This window comes from Megalobrama amblycephala, linkage group LG20, assembly GCF_018812025.1.
Source record: "Megalobrama amblycephala isolate DHTTF-2021 linkage group LG20, ASM1881202v1, whole genome shotgun sequence".
Lineage (NCBI taxonomy): Eukaryota > Metazoa > Chordata > Actinopteri > Cypriniformes > Xenocyprididae > Megalobrama > Megalobrama amblycephala.
Genome location: NC_063063.1, coordinates 943,341 through 965,793, shown reverse-complemented (window position 1 = coordinate 965,793; position 22,453 = coordinate 943,341). Strand labels below are relative to the sequence as shown.

The 22,453-nt window shown below is 32.6% G+C and overlaps 2 protein-coding genes across 2 annotated transcripts in view; both read right to left on the bottom strand.

The window, feature by feature from the left end:
- Window positions 1-876: 876 nt before the first annotated feature.
- LOC125255744 (sulfotransferase 2B1-like) lies at window positions 877-6,311 on the bottom strand. Its single transcript, XM_048171210.1, has 6 exons — window positions 6,127-6,311; window positions 3,424-3,635; window positions 3,214-3,340; window positions 2,928-3,022; window positions 1,214-1,394; window positions 877-1,094 (listed from the first exon to the last, which is right to left on the bottom strand). The coding sequence occupies exons 1-6, from the start codon at window positions 6,263-6,265 to the stop codon at window positions 985-987; spliced, it is 864 nt and encodes a 287-aa protein (XP_048027167.1). The 5' UTR covers window positions 6,266-6,311; the 3' UTR covers window positions 877-984.
- A 742-nt stretch (window positions 6,312-7,053) lies between these two features.
- The window catches only part of si:ch211-176g6.2 (ras-associating and dilute domain-containing protein), a 31,657-nt gene continuing 16,257 nt past the window's right edge, over window positions 7,054-22,453 (bottom strand). Inside the window, exons 9-16 of the mRNA XM_048171133.1 lie at window positions 15,541-15,760; window positions 15,294-15,466; window positions 12,152-12,296; window positions 11,907-12,076; window positions 9,316-9,640; window positions 9,129-9,229; window positions 7,493-7,632; window positions 7,054-7,339 (exon numbers count right to left, since the gene is read on the bottom strand). Of these exons, the coding sequence (XP_048027090.1) occupies window positions 7,243-7,339; window positions 7,493-7,632; window positions 9,129-9,229; window positions 9,316-9,640; window positions 11,907-12,076; window positions 12,152-12,296; window positions 15,294-15,466; window positions 15,541-15,760 (1,371 nt within the window). The 3' untranslated portion in view covers window positions 7,054-7,242. The remainder of the gene's footprint in view (window positions 7,340-7,492; window positions 7,633-9,128; window positions 9,230-9,315; window positions 9,641-11,906; window positions 12,077-12,151; window positions 12,297-15,293; window positions 15,467-15,540; window positions 15,761-22,453) is intronic.

The following is a 22,453-nucleotide window of genomic DNA, read 5'->3' as shown; positions in this document are numbered from 1 at the left end:
ATCTTTAAGAGTATGTATGCTTGCGATATTCTTCAAAGTGTTCCAGTGTGACAGGTTATGTTGACACGTTTGTGGTTAGATATTTTGGACGGTTGCCAAGTACTGCAGAAGCGATGTTGTTTTCGGAATTAGTTGCCCGTTTGAACATGACCTTTGTATGAAAATATGTGTGTTTACATTTCTTCAGATATGAGATAATACAAGATCTGCAATATTTTCTTAAGGGTGTCAAAACAACAACTTTTGTATCTATGATCAGTCACTCTGACCTAGCTGTTACACCAACTATGACAAATCGGTTTGACCTTTTCTTATTAGACCAAAACATAAGTTTGAGTTGGATGTAAGTTTAAGTACGGTTATGATATAAAACGGACTGGATCTTTGATAGTTTAGCTTTTTCTTTTCTTCTGCGTCTTTTACCTCTCATTTCATTCTGCAAATGTCTTTATTTTGTTCCTTCTTTCTTTATATTCTGGTCTTCATCTATTAGATGCAATACTCTAGATTTTATTATTAACTATTAATTTCTTAATTAATTTGTTTGTCTCTATTATTTTTAATTAATAAATGTGTTGTTCCTTATTCAAATTTGATCTCTGACATAATCATTGCTGGACTGCCTGGATCTCATTGCCTCAAGTTTTTGCATCAAACATGCATGTAAATATCAATATCTGCCAATAATATGTTTTATGATCAAACCTCTGTACAATGCAATTCATTGTATAAACCATTTTATTTCATACATTATGCATGAAATTAAAAAGCACGTAACATATACTGTACATTAATAACTGTTAATCATTTCCAGAACAGTTATAATTTTAATCGCAACATTCAAATAAAATGGAAATATCACACAAATAACAATAATTATTGTTCATTTTTAATGCTCTTTTATTTAAAAAAGAATGAAATGAAAAATATCTGTTGTGCACCAAAGGTTTATTAAACGCTGGTAAGATTAAACAGAAGTGTTTTTCAGTCCCATGGAAACTTGAATTTCACATCTTTCATTTTGTCTTTGTATACAGCATCAAATCGCTGCTCTTGAGCCTCGGAGAAATGATTCTTCCAGTCGCCTGCAATTCCTGACGAATAAAACAAGACAAATGATTTCGGTCGGATGGTGGTGCTGATTCACATTCATTGTATGAGGGTGAGTAAATATACACATTAATCATTTTTGTCAGCAGAATTAATGTGTTACCTTTCCTCATGAATTCTGATTTCTTCTGGTTCATGAATTCCTCTGGAACCAGAGAAAGGTTGGACATTTTGTTTTGCTTCATGTTCTTGAAAACGCAGTGGTCAGCGATCTTCTCCGTCACGTCCGGCTTCAGAGATTTCCCAAGAAACTGGGCGATTTTCTCCACAGATCCTTTCAAATCCTGCCAGAGATCATGAAGCAATTTTCACAAGGATATCAGTATTTTACTGTACCAAAAATGATGAATGTGGATAATAAGCAATCATGCTATCTCCTTTTTTTTTGAGAAATGAGAAAAAGCAGACATGTGAAAGAACCTTAAGAGGACTTTGGACAAGTTCGAGGACATGAGAAAGCAGAGATTGCACCAGAGAGACCTTGAAAAAGACCTTGAACAACTTGGCAACATTACAACAGCTGATAACCTAATAAACTGAGTGACCTATAAAAGACCGATGAGTTTATTGTTGATTTCATCAGTATCTCTCTTCTGCTAGAAGCCCAAAGCTGCTTACACCGTTGACTGAACTCTTTAGACCGTTTTATTTGCCTTCACATTTTTACATTTATATAAAAAGAATTGTAAACAATAAAAATACATTTTCTTATCTCAAGATTACAGAAACCATGAACTCTGACAGCTGTTATAGAAATAAAGTAATAAACTGAACAAGTGCGGTGCCACGTTTATGTTCTGTTCTGAGGAATCTGAAGTCAAAATGTATTTCTTTTTCCTTTAGTCTCTATGTGTGTCTTAATTTGTAGTACAATAGTGTGTTCACACTGAAAATGTTAAAGCTGAGCTATAATGCCTCTTTCACAAGATGTAATATGCGTCTCTGGTGTCTCCAGAATGTGTCTGTGAAGTTTCAGCTCAAAATACCCCACAGATCATTTATTATAGCTTGACAAATTTGCCCCTATTTTTTGCCATTTTTGTGTGTGTCCCTTTAAATGCAAATGAGCTGCTGCTCCCGCCCCCTTTCCAGAAGAGGGCGGAGCTTTAACAGCTCAACAACAACAAAGCTGGAGAATCTCACGCAGCCAAAATGACGAAAGTGTTCAGCCTTACATTGTTCAAACCGGAGTCGACACTGATGGAGAGACTCAGGAAGAAGTTACAACTTTTAGACGTTTCTGAATGGTTAGTGGATAAATTGATGTAGTTGCTGTGGAGTTGATTCAACTCATCCACTAGCATGTGCCGTCATGTTCATCTTTTGTGTTGAATTGACCCTCGTTTGTGAAGCAGTCCGGTGTAAAATGACGGCATGTCAACAACACTCTACAACAACTCTTCCTCTTCTCTAAAGCAGCCCAACATGGCCCCGCCCCCTTTGTTGAGTGTTCTCAGGGGCGGGGTTTATGTCAATTTTAGGGTTTGTGATGTCACTAACCCAGAAAGAAGCTTGTTGTGCTCGTATTTAGTGTATCAGTACATAGTGTATGGTGCGTCATTTAGGATGCAACTTCTGTCTTTCCTGTTTCCGTAGTTGCCTTGGTTTTGGTTGCTATGGTTACTGATTAGATTGTTCACCTGTGTCTTGTTATCTTGTGTATTTATTTCCCCTGTTCATTTTAGTTTGTCTGTTCTTGTCATTGAGTTGTTCTTAAGTTTCTCTTGTTCCAGAGTGAGAGTGCTTTATTATTGCTTAATTAAAGACTGCATTTATACTCTCCTGCTTTTCAACCGTGACATGAAGAAGCTACTTACAGCGATCATCTCCTCATAGAAAATGCACAGTATGGATTCTTTTTCTTCAGCATTAAGCCAACCTTTGACATGATCAAACCAGGAACCAAACATGACTGTGGAGAAAAAAAATCATGCTTAACCCTCGAATCACACAAGAGCTGTAATACAGCACAAAGAGAGACTGCAAATTGCTGTTTATTCACAATATTACCGCATGAAGTTGCCATTTATTTTTACAGTTTAAGATACTCAAAGTAGTCACATATATTGATGCTATATATAAGAAAGAGAGCTGAAATCCTACTGTTTCCGTCGAGGAACTTCTCCATGAACTCATCTTGAGTGCCTGGGTTCACCAGGTATGAGGCCATCCCATAGTAGTGATATGAGGACGTGAACACGTCTTTCGGGTTTCTCATGACATACAGAACCTGAAGCGCAGTGCAAAGCATTGATCAAACAGTCCACAAGGCATGATTTATTCCATCTCAAAAGTGCATCTGAGCGTTTTTACCCTGGGCTTCATTTTGAAGTAAGACTCGTTCATCATTCGGTGATGAAAGTGAGTAGCGAAGACGCGAGGAGACGGCCTCTGCTCCAAACTGAGCAGTATCGCCCGGTGTTCCTCCAGCCACGGCACTCGGTCCCAGTTCGGCACCGTCAGCACAGGCGTCATATCGCCCTCGCTCACTATCAAGGGCACGATCTCCTGCATCCATGTTGTGCCTGAGCCCATTGAGCAAACCACGGGTCAGTGACATGATTTTGTGCTATCTATTGATTTTACTTAAAAAGATGGACATACGGTTTACACATCTTTCAAAATCACTTGCAACAAACAAAGATTACATTTCTAACAACTTGGCATTTAAAACTAGATTTATTTTTCTTATGTTTGTTTACTTTTATCTGATATTGACCCACTTAATAAAAATGAAAAAAAAAAAAAAGGCTGCATTTAGCTTACAAGTATAATAAGAAAATCCTCAAAAATAAGAAAATTCTTGTGAAAAAGAAACTTTAGCACACTTTTAAAAAAGTATTACAGAAATAACATACTTTAAAAGTACATACTTTAACTGAATGTAACGTTTTTTTAACAAATTGTTCACATTTAACTCAAAATAGATTTTGATTTTTGCTGGGTTAAAAACAGACAAACCCAGCGATTGGGATGTTTTAACCCAGCGATTGGGATGTTTAACCCAGCGATTGGGATGTTTTAACCCAGCGATTGGGATGTTTTAACCCAGCGATTGGGATGTTTTAACCCAGCGATTGGGATGTTTAACCCAGCGATTGGGATGTTTTAACCCAGCGATTGGGATGTTTTAACCCAGCGATTGGGATGTTTAACCCAGCGATTGGGATGTTTAACCCAGCGATTGGGATGTTTAACCCAGCGATTGGGATGTTTTAACCAAACGATTGGGATGTTTAACCCAGCGATTGGGATGTTTTAACTCAGCGATTGGGATGTTTTAACTCAGCGATTGGGATGTTTTAACCCAGAGATTGGGATGTTTAACCCAGCGATTGGGATGTTTTAACCCAGCGATTGGGATGTTTTAACCCAGAGATTGGGATGTTTAACCCAGCGATTGGGATGTTTAACCCAGCGATTGGGATGCTTTAACCCAGCGATTGGGATGTTTAACCCAGCGATTGGGATGCTTTAACCCAGCGATTGGGATGTTTAACCCAGCGATTGGGATGCTTTAACCCAGCGATTGGGATGTTTTAACCCAGCGATTGGGATGTTTAACCCAGCGATTGGGATGTTTTAACCAAACGATTGGGATGTTTAACCCAGCAATTGGGATGTTTTAACCCAGAGATTGGGATGTTTAACCCAGCGATTGGGATGTTTTAACCCAACGATTGGTATGTTTAACCCAGCGATTGGGATGTTTAACCCAACGACTGGGTTGTTTTAACCCAGTGATTGGGTTGTTTTAACCCAGCGATTGGGATGTTTAACCCAGCGACTGGGATGTTTAATCCAGCGATTGGGATGTTTTAATCCAGCGATTGGGATGTTTAACCCAACGATTGGGTTGTTTTAACCCAGCATTTAGGATGTTTTAACTCAGCGATTGGGGTGTTTTAACCCAGCGATTGGGTTGTTTTAACCCAGCGATTGGGATGTTTTAACCCAACGATTGGTATGTTTAACCCAGCGATTGGGATGTTTTAACTCAGTGTTTGGGTTGTTTTAACCCAACGATTGGGTTGTTTTAATCTTGCGACTGGGTTAAATGTTTGCTAAACCTGCTGGATAGTTTTATTTAACTCAATTATTGTTTAAAAATGAGTTTAATAAATGAACATATATTATTCGTTTTTATGAATAATAATTAAACAATAAACATGTATTAAATTGGTTATTAATATTCAGTTCCATTCAATTCAAGCTTTTATAAATGTTCACCTTTTAATATTATTGTTTCCTCTAGTAATTATGTGTCTGATTTTTATTTTCCAACATATTTTGGGTTCATTTTACTCCAGACATATAGTCATTTTTAAACAATAGTTTAGTTAAATAAAACCATCCAGCAGGTTAAGCAAACATTCAACCCAACTTGGGTTGTTTTTAACCCAGCATTTATAGCATAAATAAAAAAAATAAATAAATAAAAAAAACATATAAGAACTGAAATATAATGTCATTTCCATTCAAACTTGCATGCCAAGTATTTAATTACACATTATTAATTATTAAGTTGCAAAATACTACATTTAAATTTAATCTAATATTAGATAGCAGTAGCGCAATACCGTTAAAATTATAATCAAGTACTTTCCATGTGCTTTATTATGTTAGTCAACACGTCAAAATAAGTGCACTTCTTTAAAGCACAACAAAATATTATTAAAACATAATTTATAAAGTACTTTAAAGTAAAACTTTTCTTCTGACATTATTACAAAGTGCACTTTTAAGTGTACTAAATGTGTTAAGAAACATTAATAAAGGTGTGCTGTCTTTAAGTTCACTGAAGTGCAGATTCAATAATCTTGATTTTCACAAGGAGTCTTTCCTGTTACAGTTAATTGAAGAAATGTTGATGAAGTAGTTTCAGACAAAATACTGCATGATTACTTCATCTAAAATCTAAAAAGTGATTATCTAGCTGCAGGAAACTTCATTTTCACCTCCCTTCTTTGTTTGACGTCAGTGGTGACGCAGCATCACAGAATGATAAAAACTCACCAGATTTGGGATAAGTGACGATCAGGATGTCATCCTGGCGGAAAGTGAACTCCTCACAGTATTTCAGGCTTTCAGGAGGGTGTAAATGCGTCGGCACATACACACCTTTATGAACCGAGTACAGTTCTGCCTCCGTCATTCTCTGAAGCTCAAGACAAATAAAACACAAGCTCCAACTTACAGCTGATGTAGATCATGTAACACCGCGAGAACTCGAGCAGATGTTGTCCTGATAGAGAGTTCATGTAATCATCAACACATCTCTTTCGCAATAAGGGCATAAGTTCATGTTCTTGATTATTACTGAGATTTATTCTCCTGCTCGAGTCCAAACAGTCTGTTTGCTGCAGTGAAGCACTAAAGATAATAACCAAAGTTTGAACAATTTAAACACTAGTAGATGTACCCAGACTTTTGTGAGCATAGTTTGTCTCTGTTGTTAAAAAAATTGCATGTTTTATGTTTTATATTTTAGGCCTGTAATAAATGCCGTATGAAACTTTCTGAATTTGGCACGAGACATCAATGATAAAGCATTTATAATCAATGTTGCTTTTAGTTAATCAAACTAAAACTAAACAGCCAACCATTTATTTCATACTGTACATCATGCAATAAATAAAAAAGCAGTCAGTTCTTAAGGCACATAACGTACATTAATTATTCTAATCATTATTTTTAATAACAAAATTCAAGATTACACAATTAAGATGTCAATAAAATGGCAAAAAAAGGACATGTATAAAACTAGATGTTAAAAAATATTGTCATTTTGTTTTGCTTGTTCCAAAGTTCTGAACTCCCTGAAACACCTCATTTAAATAATTAATGCGCAGAATAAAGGGGCGGGGCCTGGTTGAGTTAGTTGAAACTGGCGGTTATGGTAAGGGGCGGGACATTTCCCAAACACCAATCACAACACACTTCTCCAGCCGACCAATCAGAGCGCAGTGTGCTTTTCAGAAGGAGGGGCTTCATGGAGACAGGAACTAAACAGAGCGTTACTGACAGACTGGGAAGAGAGGAGCTGCAACAATGGAGAATATGAGGAGAATAATCAGTATTCAGTCTAGTAGAGCCTAAAAACAAAAGGGCAGAATAGGTCCTCTTTAAACTCTATTTAGTTTTTGTCCTCGCTTCTTTTGTAGCGCAGAGAGATCTGGCAACCAGTAGCCGAGGTCTTTCTCCTGACATCTGAATGAGCTCCAGCCCACTAGAGCAAGAAGAAGAAATTGTTCACTTAATGCACAGAATGTGGTATTTATGAACATAATAACATATGTGCTTCAAGTAAATAACATAATGCACATCAATCAACTGTAAAGTCCTGCTGCTTTAGTGAAGAATCTGCAGTGATTCTGCTCACGTCTGATAGTCGACTCCTGCCAGACTGAGTCCGTTCACGGCTAGAATGCGATCGCCGACTCTCAGCCTCTGGCACTGAGCAGCAGGAGAGTCTGGAAGAACTGATTTGATGTAAATCCCACTGACGGTCAATGGTGTTTCCTGAGAAAAACAAATTATTGTTATTCTACAGCATGTATGGCAGCTCTACAATGAAACGTCAACACTTTATCCTTTGCTTCTTAATAAGTTCCATGCAATGTTGCGCTGTGAAAAATATGTCTCATTTTCCAGCACAAATATCTAAACATTCTTAAATCAAGATACATTTACTGGAGAAACAAAATGACTGAAGATATTAAGTGTTGCTTTATTTAAAATGCATCAAAATGAAGTGAGTTTGGGATGAAAACAAGAACAATCGAGTCAGAAAAATAAACTTCATTCAAAAAGATTTTTCTGACTCCATTAGCAGATATTTGTTCTTGTTTTAATCACAAACTCACTTCATTCTGATGCATTTTTCATAAAGCAACACTTAATATCTTCAGTCATTTTGTTTCTCCAGTAAATGTATCTTGATTTAAGAATGTTTAGATATTTGTGCTGGAAAATACTGAGCAAGAACCCTTTTTTTGCGTGCAAATCATCAGACAACTAAAAAATTCCATTTTCAACCACATGGAGATGCTATTGAGCTGTAAGGAAGGATTAGTTCACTTCTGAATTCAAATGTCCTGATAATTTAATCTCCTCCATGTCATCCAAGATGTTCATGTCTTTCTTTCTTCAGTTTTTGATGAAAACATTCCAGGATTTTTCTCCATATAGTGGACTTCACTGGGGTTCAACGGGTTGAAGGTCCAAATGTCAGTTTCAGTGCAGCTTCAAAGAGCTCTACATGATCCCAGACGAGGAATAAGAGTCTAATCTAGAGAAACCATCAGACATTTTCTAAAAAAAAATTAAATTATATACTTTTTAACCACAAATGCTCGTCTTGCACTGCTCTGTGATGCTCCACGCATGACGTAATCATGTTGGAAAGGTCACATGTGATGTCGGAAAGTGAACGTCAAAGACTAAGTCAAACGGCCTTTACAAAAAAAGGTAAAACAACGATGTCGGACGATTTTGAAGTTGGAGGAGAAAATGAGATGGAGTTTTTCGCTCTACCGCGGTACTTCCGCCTACGTCACATGACCTTTCCAACATGATTACGTCATGCGTGGAGCATCACAGAGCAGTGCGAGACGAGCATTTGTGGTTAAAAAGTATATAATGTTTATTTTTTTAGAAAATGTCTGATGGTTTCTCTAGATGAGACTCTTATTCCTCGTCTGGGATCATGTAGAGCTCTTTGAAGCTGCACTGAAACTGACATTTGGACCTTCAACCCGTTGAACCCCAGTGAAGTCCACTATATGGAGAAAAATCCTGGAATGATTTCCTTCATTTCTTTTCCTCTGAAGAAAGAAAGACATGAACATCTTGGATGACATGGAGGAGAGTAAATGATCAGGACATTTTAAAGGTAGAGGAGAACAAATGTCCTCGTCATCAGAGAAGAGAAGAGATGCTGCAAAAGAGAGGAGAAGATATTCTGATTCAAGATTACGAGGAACGATAATGATTTCACGGTGACAGATTTCTCTCACCTCTCCGTCCACCAACATCAGACCCAGTCCACACGCTGCTCTCTGCAGCTCCAGCACAAACACGTCGTCTTCTTCTGCAGTCTCACACTCTTCACTCTCACCTACAAACACAGACACGTGCGTTTGTGTTTCTGCTTCCATAAAGATTACATGCATATTGTTTATGGAGACATGAAGAAGCGCTCACCTTCCTCCTCTCTGACTGCGGTGATGCACGTGGACGTCTGATGGTTCGAATCTGTGTCAGAATCCGTCAGCTCCAGGTTTCGCGGCGTGTTCGGTGGAGTCAGTAAACACGAGGGATCCAGCGCCGGACGCTCCGCGCTGATGTGAGTCGCGTCTTTATTGTGAAGCTCCAGATTCTGCAGCTTTCTGGTTAAAAGAGCTTCACATGAGCCCAGATCACTCGCTCCTGCGGGAAACACCAGCTCCGTGTGGCTGACCTCCAGCTGAGCTTTTGGGTGAACTTCCATCTTGGTGAGCTTGGCCTCCATCGGCACCGCAGAGACGAGCTGGAGCAGAATTAACAGAGTTTAATAATAGAGTTTGGTAAGAAAATATTCAATAATTATTTAAATGCAAATATAAAAACAACTCTAGAGTTATTATAGATTAAAACTAAAAGCATAAAAAATGTTACATGAAATTAAATAAAATGTACTTGTTTAACTTGATGTACTAAAATAAATAAATCTAAAACTGAAATTAAATGATTAAATACTTAATTATTAAGACATATTTAAAAAAAAAAGCTAATAAAATTTACAAAAGCACACAATAAAATGACTAAAACATTAACTAAAATTCAAATGAAAATGGAAAATATAAAAATAAAAATTAATTCAAAATATTAAAACATTTAGTATCTCAATTATACTAAAATAACACAAGCCTAAATGAGCCATTAATTAGTGAAATACAATAAATATTAATATTTTAGTGAGCTTGGCCTCCATCGGCACTGCAGAGATGAGCTGTAATAAAATTTAATTATAGAGTTTGGTAAGAAAATATTCAATATTTATTTAAATGTAAATAAAAACAACTCTAGGGTTATTATAGATTAAAACTAAAACTATTAAAATGTTACATGAAATTAAATAAAATGTAAATTTTTTAATAAAAACTTAAACATTGTTTATATCAACTACTAGCCAAAACATTTCTCATTTTCATTTAGTTTAACTTGATGTACAAAAATAAATAAATCTAAAACTGAAATTAAATTAAAAACTATAGATATATTTAAAAAAAAGCTAATAAAATTTACAAAACCACACAACAAAATGACTAAAACATTAACTAAAATTCAAATAAAAATGGAAAATATAAAAATAAAAATTAATTCAAAATATTAAAACATTTAGTATCTCAATTATACTAAATAACACAAGCCTAAATGAGCCATTAATTAGTGAAATAAAATAAATATTAATATTTTGGTGAGCTTGGCCTCCATCGGCACTGCAGAGACGAGCTGGAATAAAATTAACAGAGTTTAATTATAGAGTTTGGTAAAAAAAAAAATTCAATATTTATTTAAATGTAAATATAAAAACAACTCCAAACATAACTAAAACCATAAAAAAATGTTACATGAAATTAAATAAAATTAAAATTAAACTTTGTTTATATCAATTACTATCTAAAACATTTCTCATTTTAATTTAGTTTAACTTGATGTACAAAAATAAATAAACTAAAACTGAAGTAAAATGATTAAAAACTATAGACATATTTAAAAAGATTACAAAACCACACAACAAAATTACTAAAACGTTAACTAAATTAAAATAAAAATGGAAATATAAAAATAAAAAATTAATTTAAAATATTAAAGCCTTTAGTATCTCAATTATACTAAAATTCCACAAGCCTAAATGAGCCATTAATTAGTGAAATACAATATTAATATTTTGGTGAGCTTGGCCTCCATCGGCACCGCAGAGATGAGCTGTAATAAAATTTAATTATAGAGTTTGGTAAGAAAATATAAATATTAATATCATAATTAATTGTAAATATAATAATCCAACCAAATTAGGATTATTGTAGACAACTAAAACCATAAAAGCATTTTTGTTACTTGAAATAAATTAATGTTAACTGAAATAAAATCAAATTAAAAAAAAACTTTGTTTCATTTTGTTCAATTCATTTAGTTTAACAATGAATTAAAATAACAAACACTGAAAAAAATGAAAAATATACAGACATATTGATAAAAAAACTAATAAAAATTTCAAAACCACACAAAAAATATAAATTAAACATTATTAAAAAAAAACAAAAAAAAAACTGCACTGCAGAGACGAGCTGTAATAAAATTTAATTACAGAGTTTGGTAAGAAAATATAAATATTAATATCATAAATAAATGTAAATATAAAACCAAATCTAAATTAGGGTTATTGTAGATAACTAAAACCATAAAAACATTTTTGGTACTTGAAATAAATTAATGTTAACTGAAATAAAATCAAATTAAAAAATTTTAGTTAAATTTATTTAGTTTAACAATATACTAAAATAACAAACACTGAAAAAAATGAAACATATACAGACATATTGATAAAAAAACTAATAAAAATTTCAAAACCACACAAAAAATATAAATTAAACATTATATATATATATATATAATAAAAGCTATAATAGTATCTCAGTGACACTAAAATAACACTGACCTAAATGAGCCATTAATATTTTGTTGTATCATATAACAGAATAAAAACTATAATGATCAATTCATATTTTAAGTGTAACGGATGTGTGTACCTGCGGCGGCTCTGAGGATTGTGGGTGTGTGATTGTGTCGATCAGCCTGTGGAAACGCTGCAGTTGTTTCATCAGATCGCTCTCTCCGATTGGTCTCTTCAGCTCCAGCTCGAAGCCGTCCGTGGGAAGGACGAGAGGCGGATGCTCATCGAAACTCTCCAGGATATGGTCTGCAGACAGCAGAAGCACAGGAGATGATCAGATGATCGTTCAGGACGCGTGTCACGAGTGAGGTGATGTCGTACCGGTGCAGAGGGCGGCGCTGGCCTCGGCGCTGGAGGGCGTCCACACGGCGGCGCAGGAGCGGCGAGGGTTATACTCTCTCAACATGTGATGCAGCTGAGCCGCGTTCAGAGACGGGAACTCCATCCGCAGAGCCTTCCAGCACATCTACACACACACTTTGACATATTATTATTCATGATTTAATGATATAGTCATTATGTTAATGTGCAGAAAGACCACACAGATCACAAGAAATAATGTTTCAACCTTGTAGCAGTTCCAGGAAATCTGTTTTCCTGACATTCCAATTAAGTTATTGAATTATTTTTTTCATGGTTATGTGAATGTTAATGGAACTGTATCTATTGTATCATGTAATGTATCAATCATTATGGGAATGTTACTTTTGAATGTTCTCTGAATGTTCTGAAGTAGCAACATTTAAAAAACGTTAAACAAACGTATGTATAATGTTTTTGTGCTAATGTTTTGAGAACATTATTAAAGACCAGATAACTGAATGTAACGTTTGTTTAGAACCTTGTCAGAACGTTTCATGTTCGCTGTGTAAGCATCTATTATTATTCTTTTGAGATAATTTAAGTTACGAAGTTATAAAAAATCATGATTTTATGCACATAATACTCCACTTTATCAAAGAAGACTTGATATATCATTGTTGAATATTAAATAATTCAAAGGTTTTTATGATCTAGGATTATATTATTTATTTTTATTTATTTATTTTGTTTGGCTTTGTTTTTTTAATTTTATTTTATTTTTAAATATTTTATTATATATTTGTATTATTATTTATTTATTTATTTATTATTTTATTTAAAAAAATAGTTCTGAATGCTGATTGACACAACACACAAACAGCTACGAGACTAAACACCTGCTGATGTCAAGATGGCTGGCAAGATTTAAACCTAAAAAAAGCATTTTATTTTATTATTTATGTTCATTTTTTATTTTGTTTTCCTTTATTTTTTATTTTATTTTGTAAAAATAAAAATAATATAATATTAAATAATAAAGGATTTTATGATCTTTAATTCATGACTAAAATATTTTTTATTTATTTGTTTATTTTGTTTTGCTTTAATTTTATTTTATTGATTTTTTTTATTTTATTTAGTATAAAATAAATAATACAGTATTAAATAAAACAAAGGATTTTATGATCTTTAATTCATGACTAATATATATATATATTTATGTTTATTTTAATTTTTTTTTTAATTTTTATTTTATTTTATATTGTATAAAATAAAATAATACAATATTAAATAATAAAAAGGATTTTATGATCTTTAATTCATGACTAAAATATATGTATATACATTTTTATTTTGTATATATTTTTTATTATTTATATATGTTTATTTTTTATATTGTTTTGGTTTGTTTTTTATTTACTTTTTATTTTATTTTGAATAAAATAAAAATAATACAATATTAAATAATACAAAGGATTTTATGATCTTTAATTTACGACAAATATATTTTTTATTTTTTTATTTTGTTTTGCTTATTTTTTATTTTATTTTGTATAAAATAAAAATAATACAATATTAAATAATACAAAGGATTTTATGATCTTTAATTCATGACTAAATATTTTATTTTATTTTTATATATATTTTTTATTATTTATTTATGTTTATTTTTTTGTTTTGGGTTTTTTATTTTTTATTTTGTATAAAATAAAAATAATACAATGTTAAATAATACAAAGGATTTTATGATCTTTAATTTACGACAAATATTTTATTTTTATTTTATTATTTTGTTTTATTTTGTTTTGCTTATTTTTTATTTTATTTTGTATAAAATAAAAATAATACAATATTAAATACAAAGGATTTTATGATCTTTAATTCATGACTAAATATTTTATTTTATTTTCTATATATATTTTTTATTATTTATTTATGTTTATTTTTTTGTTTTGGGTTTTTAATTTTTTTATTTTGTATAAAATAAAAATAATACAATATTAAATAATACAAAGGATTTTATGATCTTTAATTTACGACAAATATTTTTTTTATTTTATTATATTTTTTTATTTTGTTTTGCTTATTTTTTATTTTATTTTGTATAAAATAAAAATAATACAATATTAAATACAAAGGATTTTATCATCTTTAATTCATGACTAAATATTTTATTTTATTTTCTATATATATTTTTTATTATTTATTTATGTTTATTTTTTTGTTTAGGGTTTTTAATTTTTTTTATTTTGTATAAAATAAAAATAATACAATATTAAATAATACAAAGGATTTTATGATCTTTAATTTACGACAAATATATTTTTATTTTATTATTTTTTTATTTTGTTTTGCTTATTTTTATTTTATTTTGTATAAAATAAAAATAATACAATATTAAATAATACAAAGGATTTTATGATCTTTAATTCATGACTAAATATTTTATTTTATTTTTATATATATTTTTTATTATTTATTTATGTTTATTTTTTTGTTTTGGGTTTTTTATTTTTTATTTTGTATAAAATAAAAATAATACAATATTAAATAATACAAAGGATTTTATGATCTTTAATTCATGACTAAAATATTTAGTTTTTATTGCATTGTCATCAAAAACAATGTTACTTTTTTTGTCATAACTACACTGTTAAAATGATTCTTCAAAGTTGTAAATAAAACTGAATTTCACATTTAATTCAATGTGTTACTTGATCATTTTGAAATTTACTAGCACTTTTCAATGATAATCATTTCTACAGTCATTTTTTTTCAGTGTATCAAAATACAGACACTTTTATATAACTGAGATAAACCCGATTCTCACTATAGCTTCTATTTCCTTCAGCAGGACGTCCCGTCAGCCGTCCTGTCAGATGCAGACGTGTCTTATCCAGCATCTTTATCTCATACCATGAAAGAATCTTTGTGTTCACAAAGCTTTATCTTTTAATGAGTAATACTTCCTGTTAATTATTTCTAATGCCTGATGGCCAGAGAGATAAGGATGAGACAGGAACGCGTTTGTAATAAGACGGGAATGCTCAGAATGCTAATCATTAAAAACCAATGGAAAGAAGCTTCCTTCCTGTCAATACAGCCACACTTTCACCTATTTTCATTATATTTTCTGCATGAATAAAATCACTGAAACGACCTGCAGCAGGTTCTCCTTCGGCGTGGCCAGTAGATTGACAGCTGAGGAGAGCTTGAGAAGGTAAGTGTGAGCCAGATCCCCGAGTCCAGCTCCATGAGTCCAGTCCATCAGCACATCCAGGTTAGCCCTGATCTGGACCCCACGGGACCAGTGGTAAAACGTCCCGCCCGACCCTTCACACAAGAGCAGGAGTCACATGAGCAGATGTGGAGACAGCAGAGACGCTGCTGAACGTGACGGCTCTCACCTCTCTCCATCAGCAGATTGAACAGCAGAGCGTTGATGAAGAAGAAGAGGTAGGCGAAGAGCTGCGTCAGGATCTCCGGGTGCACCTGGAAGCCTCTGAGGAGCTGCAGAGTTTGTGTGCAGATGTCCAGCACTCGTCTGACGTCCTCCGGCACCTGCAGCTGACCGCTCTCGGAGAACGGATTACTGTCCAGAAAGCCTGGGAGAAGCGGGTACAGCATCTGAGGAACACAGACGGAGATATGAAGACATCATTAAACTACCGCACTGAGATGAACCGTACGAAACACTAGTTCTGAATGATGATCGACAGAAATGAAAGCAAACACCTGCTGATGTCAAGATGGCTGGCAAGGATTTTAACCTAAAAAAAAAAAAACTATTTTATTTTATTTTTTTATTTTTTATTTATTTAGTTATTTATTTATTCAGTTTTGCTTTGTTTTTTGATTTTATTTATTTAATTAAATTTTTATTTTATTTTATTCAATTTTTATTTTATTTTATTTAGTTTTTATTTTATTATATTATATTTTTTCATATATTTTTATTTTTTATTATTATTTATTTATTTATTTATTTATTATTTTATGAAAAACTAGTCCTGCATGTCAAGATGGCTGGCAAAGATTTTAACCTAAAAAAACCCTATTTTATTTTATTTATTTATTTTTATTTATTTAGTTATTTATTTATTCAGTTTTGCTTTGTTTTTTTATTTTATTTATTTAATTAAATTTTTATTTTATTTTATTTTGTTTTTATTACATTTTAATATTTATTTATTATTTTATTTTATGAAACACTAGTCCTGAATGTCAGGATGGCAGGAAAGGATTTTAACCTAAAACCAAAACAAACAAACAAAAACTTTATTTATTTATTTATTTATTTATTTATTTGGTTTTGCTTTGTTTTTTTATTTTATTTATTTTATTAAACTTTTATTTTATTTTATTTTGTTTTTATTATATTTTTTGTTATTTATTTATTTATTTATTATTTTATTTTATTTTATGAAACACTAGTCCTGAATGTCAAGATTGCAGGCAAGGATTTTAACCTAAAACAATAAAAACAACAAAATATTTATTTATTTATTTATTTATTTATTCGGTTTTACTTTGTTTTTTAAATTGTATTTATTTTATTACATAGTTATTTTATTTTATTTTATTTTGGTTTTATTATATTTTTTATTATTTTATTTTATTATATATTAATTTAATTTAATTTAATTGAACTTAATTTAATTTCCTGCCCACCTCTGCACAGCTGGTTTAGAATTATTTTTATTGTTAAAAATGATTTAAATACATTTTAATTACAATTAAAAATGTTTATCTTCAAGTTTATTTGTCTAAGACTGCTCTAATATTGAGTTAAAAGATATTCGGTTAACTGAATATAAATTAAATATTATTAGATATTATTAGAATATTAATTTTTATTTTAATAATTTTTTATTATATTTCTATTTTTTATATTTTATTATATATATTATATTTCAATTTGAATAATGAAATAAGATAAGTTTAATTATTTATATTTTATTTTATTTCAGTTAATGTTTATTTTTTTGTTTTTATGGTTTTAGTTTTACACTGTAGAAAGTGGTAACCTGCAACTGTCACCTTAAAGAGCTGGTTTTTTTTTTTTTAACCCATACATTTTAATTTTGTTGGTATAGTGACATCTCTTCTCTTCTCTGATGACGAGGGCGGGGCAACCTGTCACTCACATGAGATCCACCAATAGCAAACCACAACCATCCAATCAATTCCCCACAGACAAAATCAAGCCCCGCCTTACATTTGTTCTTGTTTGCGAAGCGTTTCACTCGATATATACAGCACAATAGAGAAGGCGCAACTTCATGCCGACTTTAAAGACAAGATAGTCCATATAGTTCTTATCAGAACAGGACGAACTTCCTCTACCCAAGAAAAACAAGACGTCTGGCAGCGTCTCTCTGTTAGACATGAGCTCGCTCTCATTGAGAAATGTCTGCGATAAGATTACACTACTTCATCATCTTCTGTCCAGAGGTTCAGGGTCACTGACCGAATGACCAAACAAAGACAAGCCCTCTTTTCATCTCGCATCCTTCCTTCCTTCTGCAATCCTGCGATGCCTTTACGGCCCTAAATGACTCTAATAAAGATGTTCATTGTCTGGAGAGAGATGAAACACATGTGTTTGCCATTTACTGACATCTCTGTTGCTATCAACACTCCATATTACAGAAATAAGCATGCATGTAAAGACATTTCCAGCTGGAGGCATGATATACAGTTTGGGAATCCTTGAAAGAAGAGTCTGTGTGTTGTGTGAGAGCCCACGCTCTCCATCTCAGCGCTCCATTATGAGGCACACATCACAGACACACAATGCTGGCTTTGTTCGGAGTAATCGTGTGCAGACAACTGAATCCAGTCTACATTTGGCACCCGCAGCCCCGACCATCATACGTATAGATTCTCAAGGAGACGCGTCTCACACGCTGACACCATCTTGGCAAGCGCTGTCCGCTCTGGCAGTTCGCTCTCCATACGGCGACCGGAGAAAGTCTCCACCCAAAACCATAAAGTGGTTGGAGGAAAAAGTGAGGAGTGCAACCAAACTGCTTCCTCTCTTAATCTGGGAACTGAAAGCTGAGGTTGACCTACAAAAGTTTCCAGCGGTGACAATGTAATTTCACTGATCGCTTCGCAATAGAGTCCAAATATTAAAGGGATTAGTTCAATGAAAATGAAAATGAATAGAAACCAGCATTTAAAAGCTTTTTTAACCAAGCTTTTAAAAAAGATGCAAAAGTTTCACAGAATGATCGACTGCACATTCGTGAGACTCTATTAACGCCGCAGTTCACTCCGACTAATCAAGATTAATCAAGATTAAATACAGCTGAGAGCAGCAATTATCGGGGTTCAAGCACTTTAAGGCTTTTAAGCACATAAAAGGTTTTATATTTTATTTAGCAAACATGTAAGCACTTAGATTATAGATGGAAAAGACCATTTACAGCCAATACAGACAATTATAGCGCCACCTATTTCCCGATCTCCACCAGTTTTTTGGGTGCCCTCAGAGTGTTTCCATACATATGTGTGTCAATTATGGTGAAAATATCTTATTTCGTTTTGAAGTTATAGACACACATATATATATACAGTACCAGTCAAAAGTTTGGAAACATTACTATTTTTAATGTTTTTGAACAAAGTCTCTTTAAGGCTGCATTTATTTCATAATTAATACAGAAAAAACTATAATATTGTGAAATATTATTACAATTTAAAATTATGCTTTTCTATTTTAATATACTTTAAAATATAATTTATTCCTGTGATCAAAGCTGAATTTTCAGCATCATTACTCCAGTCTTCAGTGTCACATGATCCTTCAGAAATCATTCTGATATGATGATTTATTATCAATGTTGGAAACAGTTGAGCTGCTTAATATTCATAACCTGTGATACTTTTTTTCAGGATTCTTTGATGAATAAAAGGTTAAAAAGAACAGCATTTATTCAAAATATAAATCTTTTCTAACAATATAAATCTTTACTATCACTTTTCATCAATTTAACACAACGGTAGTGTATATTGTTACAAAAGATTTTTATTTTAAATAAATGCTGATATTTTTTTAACTTTTTATTCATCAATGAATCCTGAAAAAGTATCACAGGTTCAACTGTTTCCAACATTGATAATTAATTATCATATCACAATGATTTCTGAAGGATCATGTGACACTGAAGACTGGAGTAATGATGCTGAAAATTCAGCTTTGATACCAAAAATAAATAATATTTTAAAGTATATTAAAATAGAAAACCATAATTTTAAATTGTAATAATATTTCACAATATTATTGTTTTTTCTGTATTTATTATGAAATAAATGCAGCTTTAATGAGCATAAGAGACTTCGTTCAAAAACATTAAAAATAGTAATGTTCCCAAACTTTTGACTGGTAGTGTATATATGAGAGCATAAAAATTAACCCATGAGTGATTTTAATTGGATTTTTTTGCCACTTCCAATTAAAATTTTGACATTTGGCACAAAGTTAACAAACTATGGTTCCGTGCTTCCTACGGTGGTTTCGTCTCGATCGGACTAACGGTTTCAAAGATATTCGCAAAAGTTTTTTAAGCGCAAAATCGCAACATTGCACAAACCATAAGCTGAAACCTGGCAGGTTTGGTATCGTTGGACTCGGCAAGGATTCAGGAGTTTAAGGACGTGACTCCCATGAAAAAAGTCCCAGAGTTATATGCATTTGAAAATGTAATTTTACCACTAGATGGTGCTGGCTCAAAAATTCTCAGGCTCTTTTAGGGCATCGTGCCAATGACCCATACCGAGTTTCGTTCCAAACGGCCTCCATTAACCTTGTCTAATAGGTGCTCACATTTCATTGGTCAATGTTTTTGAGATACGCCAATGTTCTCATAGACCATCATTGCACATTGGACAAAGACACTGCATGCCAACTGCAAGTCAATCGGACTGACGGCTGGGTGGTTATAGCCATTTTCATGCTTTTTTTCCTGTTATAGTGCCACCATGTGGCCAATCGGTGAAATGTTTTTACTGTCACCTCAGATTGCGCTCATGCATGCATGTACCAAATTTGGTGAAAATATTTCATTCCGATCACAAGTTATAGCCATTTTAGTAAAAGTGGCTCCGCCTACTTTGAACATTTTGGTGCCCCTTCGTGACGATGAGTTGAAATTTCAACTTTTTTGAGAATTATTTATGTTCAGTCTCCAGAGAATCTGCACTGGTTTGGTTCCAATCGGAAAAACCTAGGACTTGATCGCAAAAGTAGGTTTTTCAAAAAAATCCAAATACCTGAAAATTTCGTCCTCGAAGCTTTTAAACACAGAAAAAGTCCGATTTTCATGATATGTCCCCTTTATTTTTCATTTTAGGGTGAACTACCTCCCTAGTTTATTAAAAGCACGCTGTAGTTTTGTCGTCTGTTGCTTTAAAAGTTCGAGCTCTAGGATAGATTCTGATTGGCTGTTAAAAATTTTAGCGTTCATAAGCTGCGAAAGTGATTCCAACAATATGGACTCTGCTATTCTTTTAAATGTATGAAGATTTTTAAAACTAATTCTTTATTGTTATGTTAATCGTCCTTGGTGTGAACAGAGTTGAAATCCTCTCTCTTCATCTAACATGAACTCTTCAGACTGAATACAAAGTGAATATTTTGTGTCCAGCACTGAGAATCACCAACAAAACGTGCTTTTATTAGTTTAAACCCACCAGCAGCTGTTTCCTTCTCAGCGAGATACAATCACACACCAAACTTCAACAGAGAAAACAGAGCCTGTTATTGTAGTCGTAAAACATCAGTTTGCTTTCCAATCGGTCGTGTTTGTTTTCGATTCAATTTTGACCTCATAATGGAGCACTGGCACTGCATAAGCATAGAAAAGGACATTTTGCCAAGATTTTAAAGTATAAAATGTCATTTACAGAGGACTGGATTCTCAAACCACAGTTTAATCATTTCCACTCTCAATATAAATGAACATCAATAAAAATGTTTGAATTTGTTCTCAAGGAAAATTCCCACGACTAACTTTTTTAATCAAGTGCTTGATGTGATTATCTTTATAAAGAATACAAATTAGTCAAGGATAAGGTCAACTGACTAAAAAAATGTGATTACCGTCATTATGGGGTTTGGCCTTAATTAAGGTGTATCTATTCAAACTTATTGGTGTGAAACATGAGTGAGAAAAAACAAACTGAGTATGTTTTCACTAATATCTCAAGGTTGATGTTGCAATTCACTGTTGGCCAGAAATTTGATTCACATTCCAATAAACCTAGTTTCTTTTTCCACAGAAAAGCCTCATCAAGATGTTGGACCTTACATTGCGCTAAATCAAATCACACCCATTCAAAGTCTCTTAAATAATTAGAAATAAATTAGAATTATAATTTCCCAAAGGTCGAGACATTTGAGGATTTTCCCATGCAGAATACAAATCAATCCCAAATCCGGGCTTTGCCAAGTTACGTCTGAACATTGAAGGAGAGTCTGTGAGAAACAAACCTGCTGAAATTCAGCAGAATCACATCAGAAATACATCTGAGGAAATGTTTAATCACTTTAGGACTTTAGGTCATAGAGTTTATACATAGTTTGGGGTTTTAATGTTTTTAAAAAAGTATTTTCTGCTCACCAAAGCTGCATTTATTTGATCAAAAATACAGTAAAAACAGTGAACTATTATTCCAATGTAAAACAGCTGTTGAATATATAGTTAAGTGTAATTTATTCCTGTGATCAAAGCTGAATTTTCAGCATCATTACTCCAGTCTTCGGTGTCTTCGGTGATCCTTCAGAAATCATTCTAATATGATGATTTGATGCTCAAGAAATGATATGGATGAGTTGGAGCTGACATCATGCCAAACTGAATTAAATAAAGGTTAGTGTGGCTGTACGCACATATCACAGCACAACAGCTTGAGTTTATCTCTGTTTTCTGCTTATATTTGAATGCACAAACAGATCCAAAATAAGAGTGCAGAAGAAATGCTAAACTCTGTGTAATTCCCCGCGTCACTCAGTGAAGGTAGTTATCAGCGGACAGCACTCGCCTCACGCCTGCGCTAAAAGGGAAGAGAAACTCTGATAAGACTCTGTGCAGTAACTCAGACTCAGACTTTGGTTTGCTGCAACAAAAACTGCCACTGAACCAGCGGATTCTGACAGGGTTTGATTATAATATCTGACAACAGTCACGACCAAGGTTATAATAGATAACTAAATCTAAATCCATAAATATAATAGAAAATAGAAAATATAAATAATTCAGATGCAGAGCTACACGATTCTGGATAAATTGAGAATCATGATTTTTTTGAACAGAC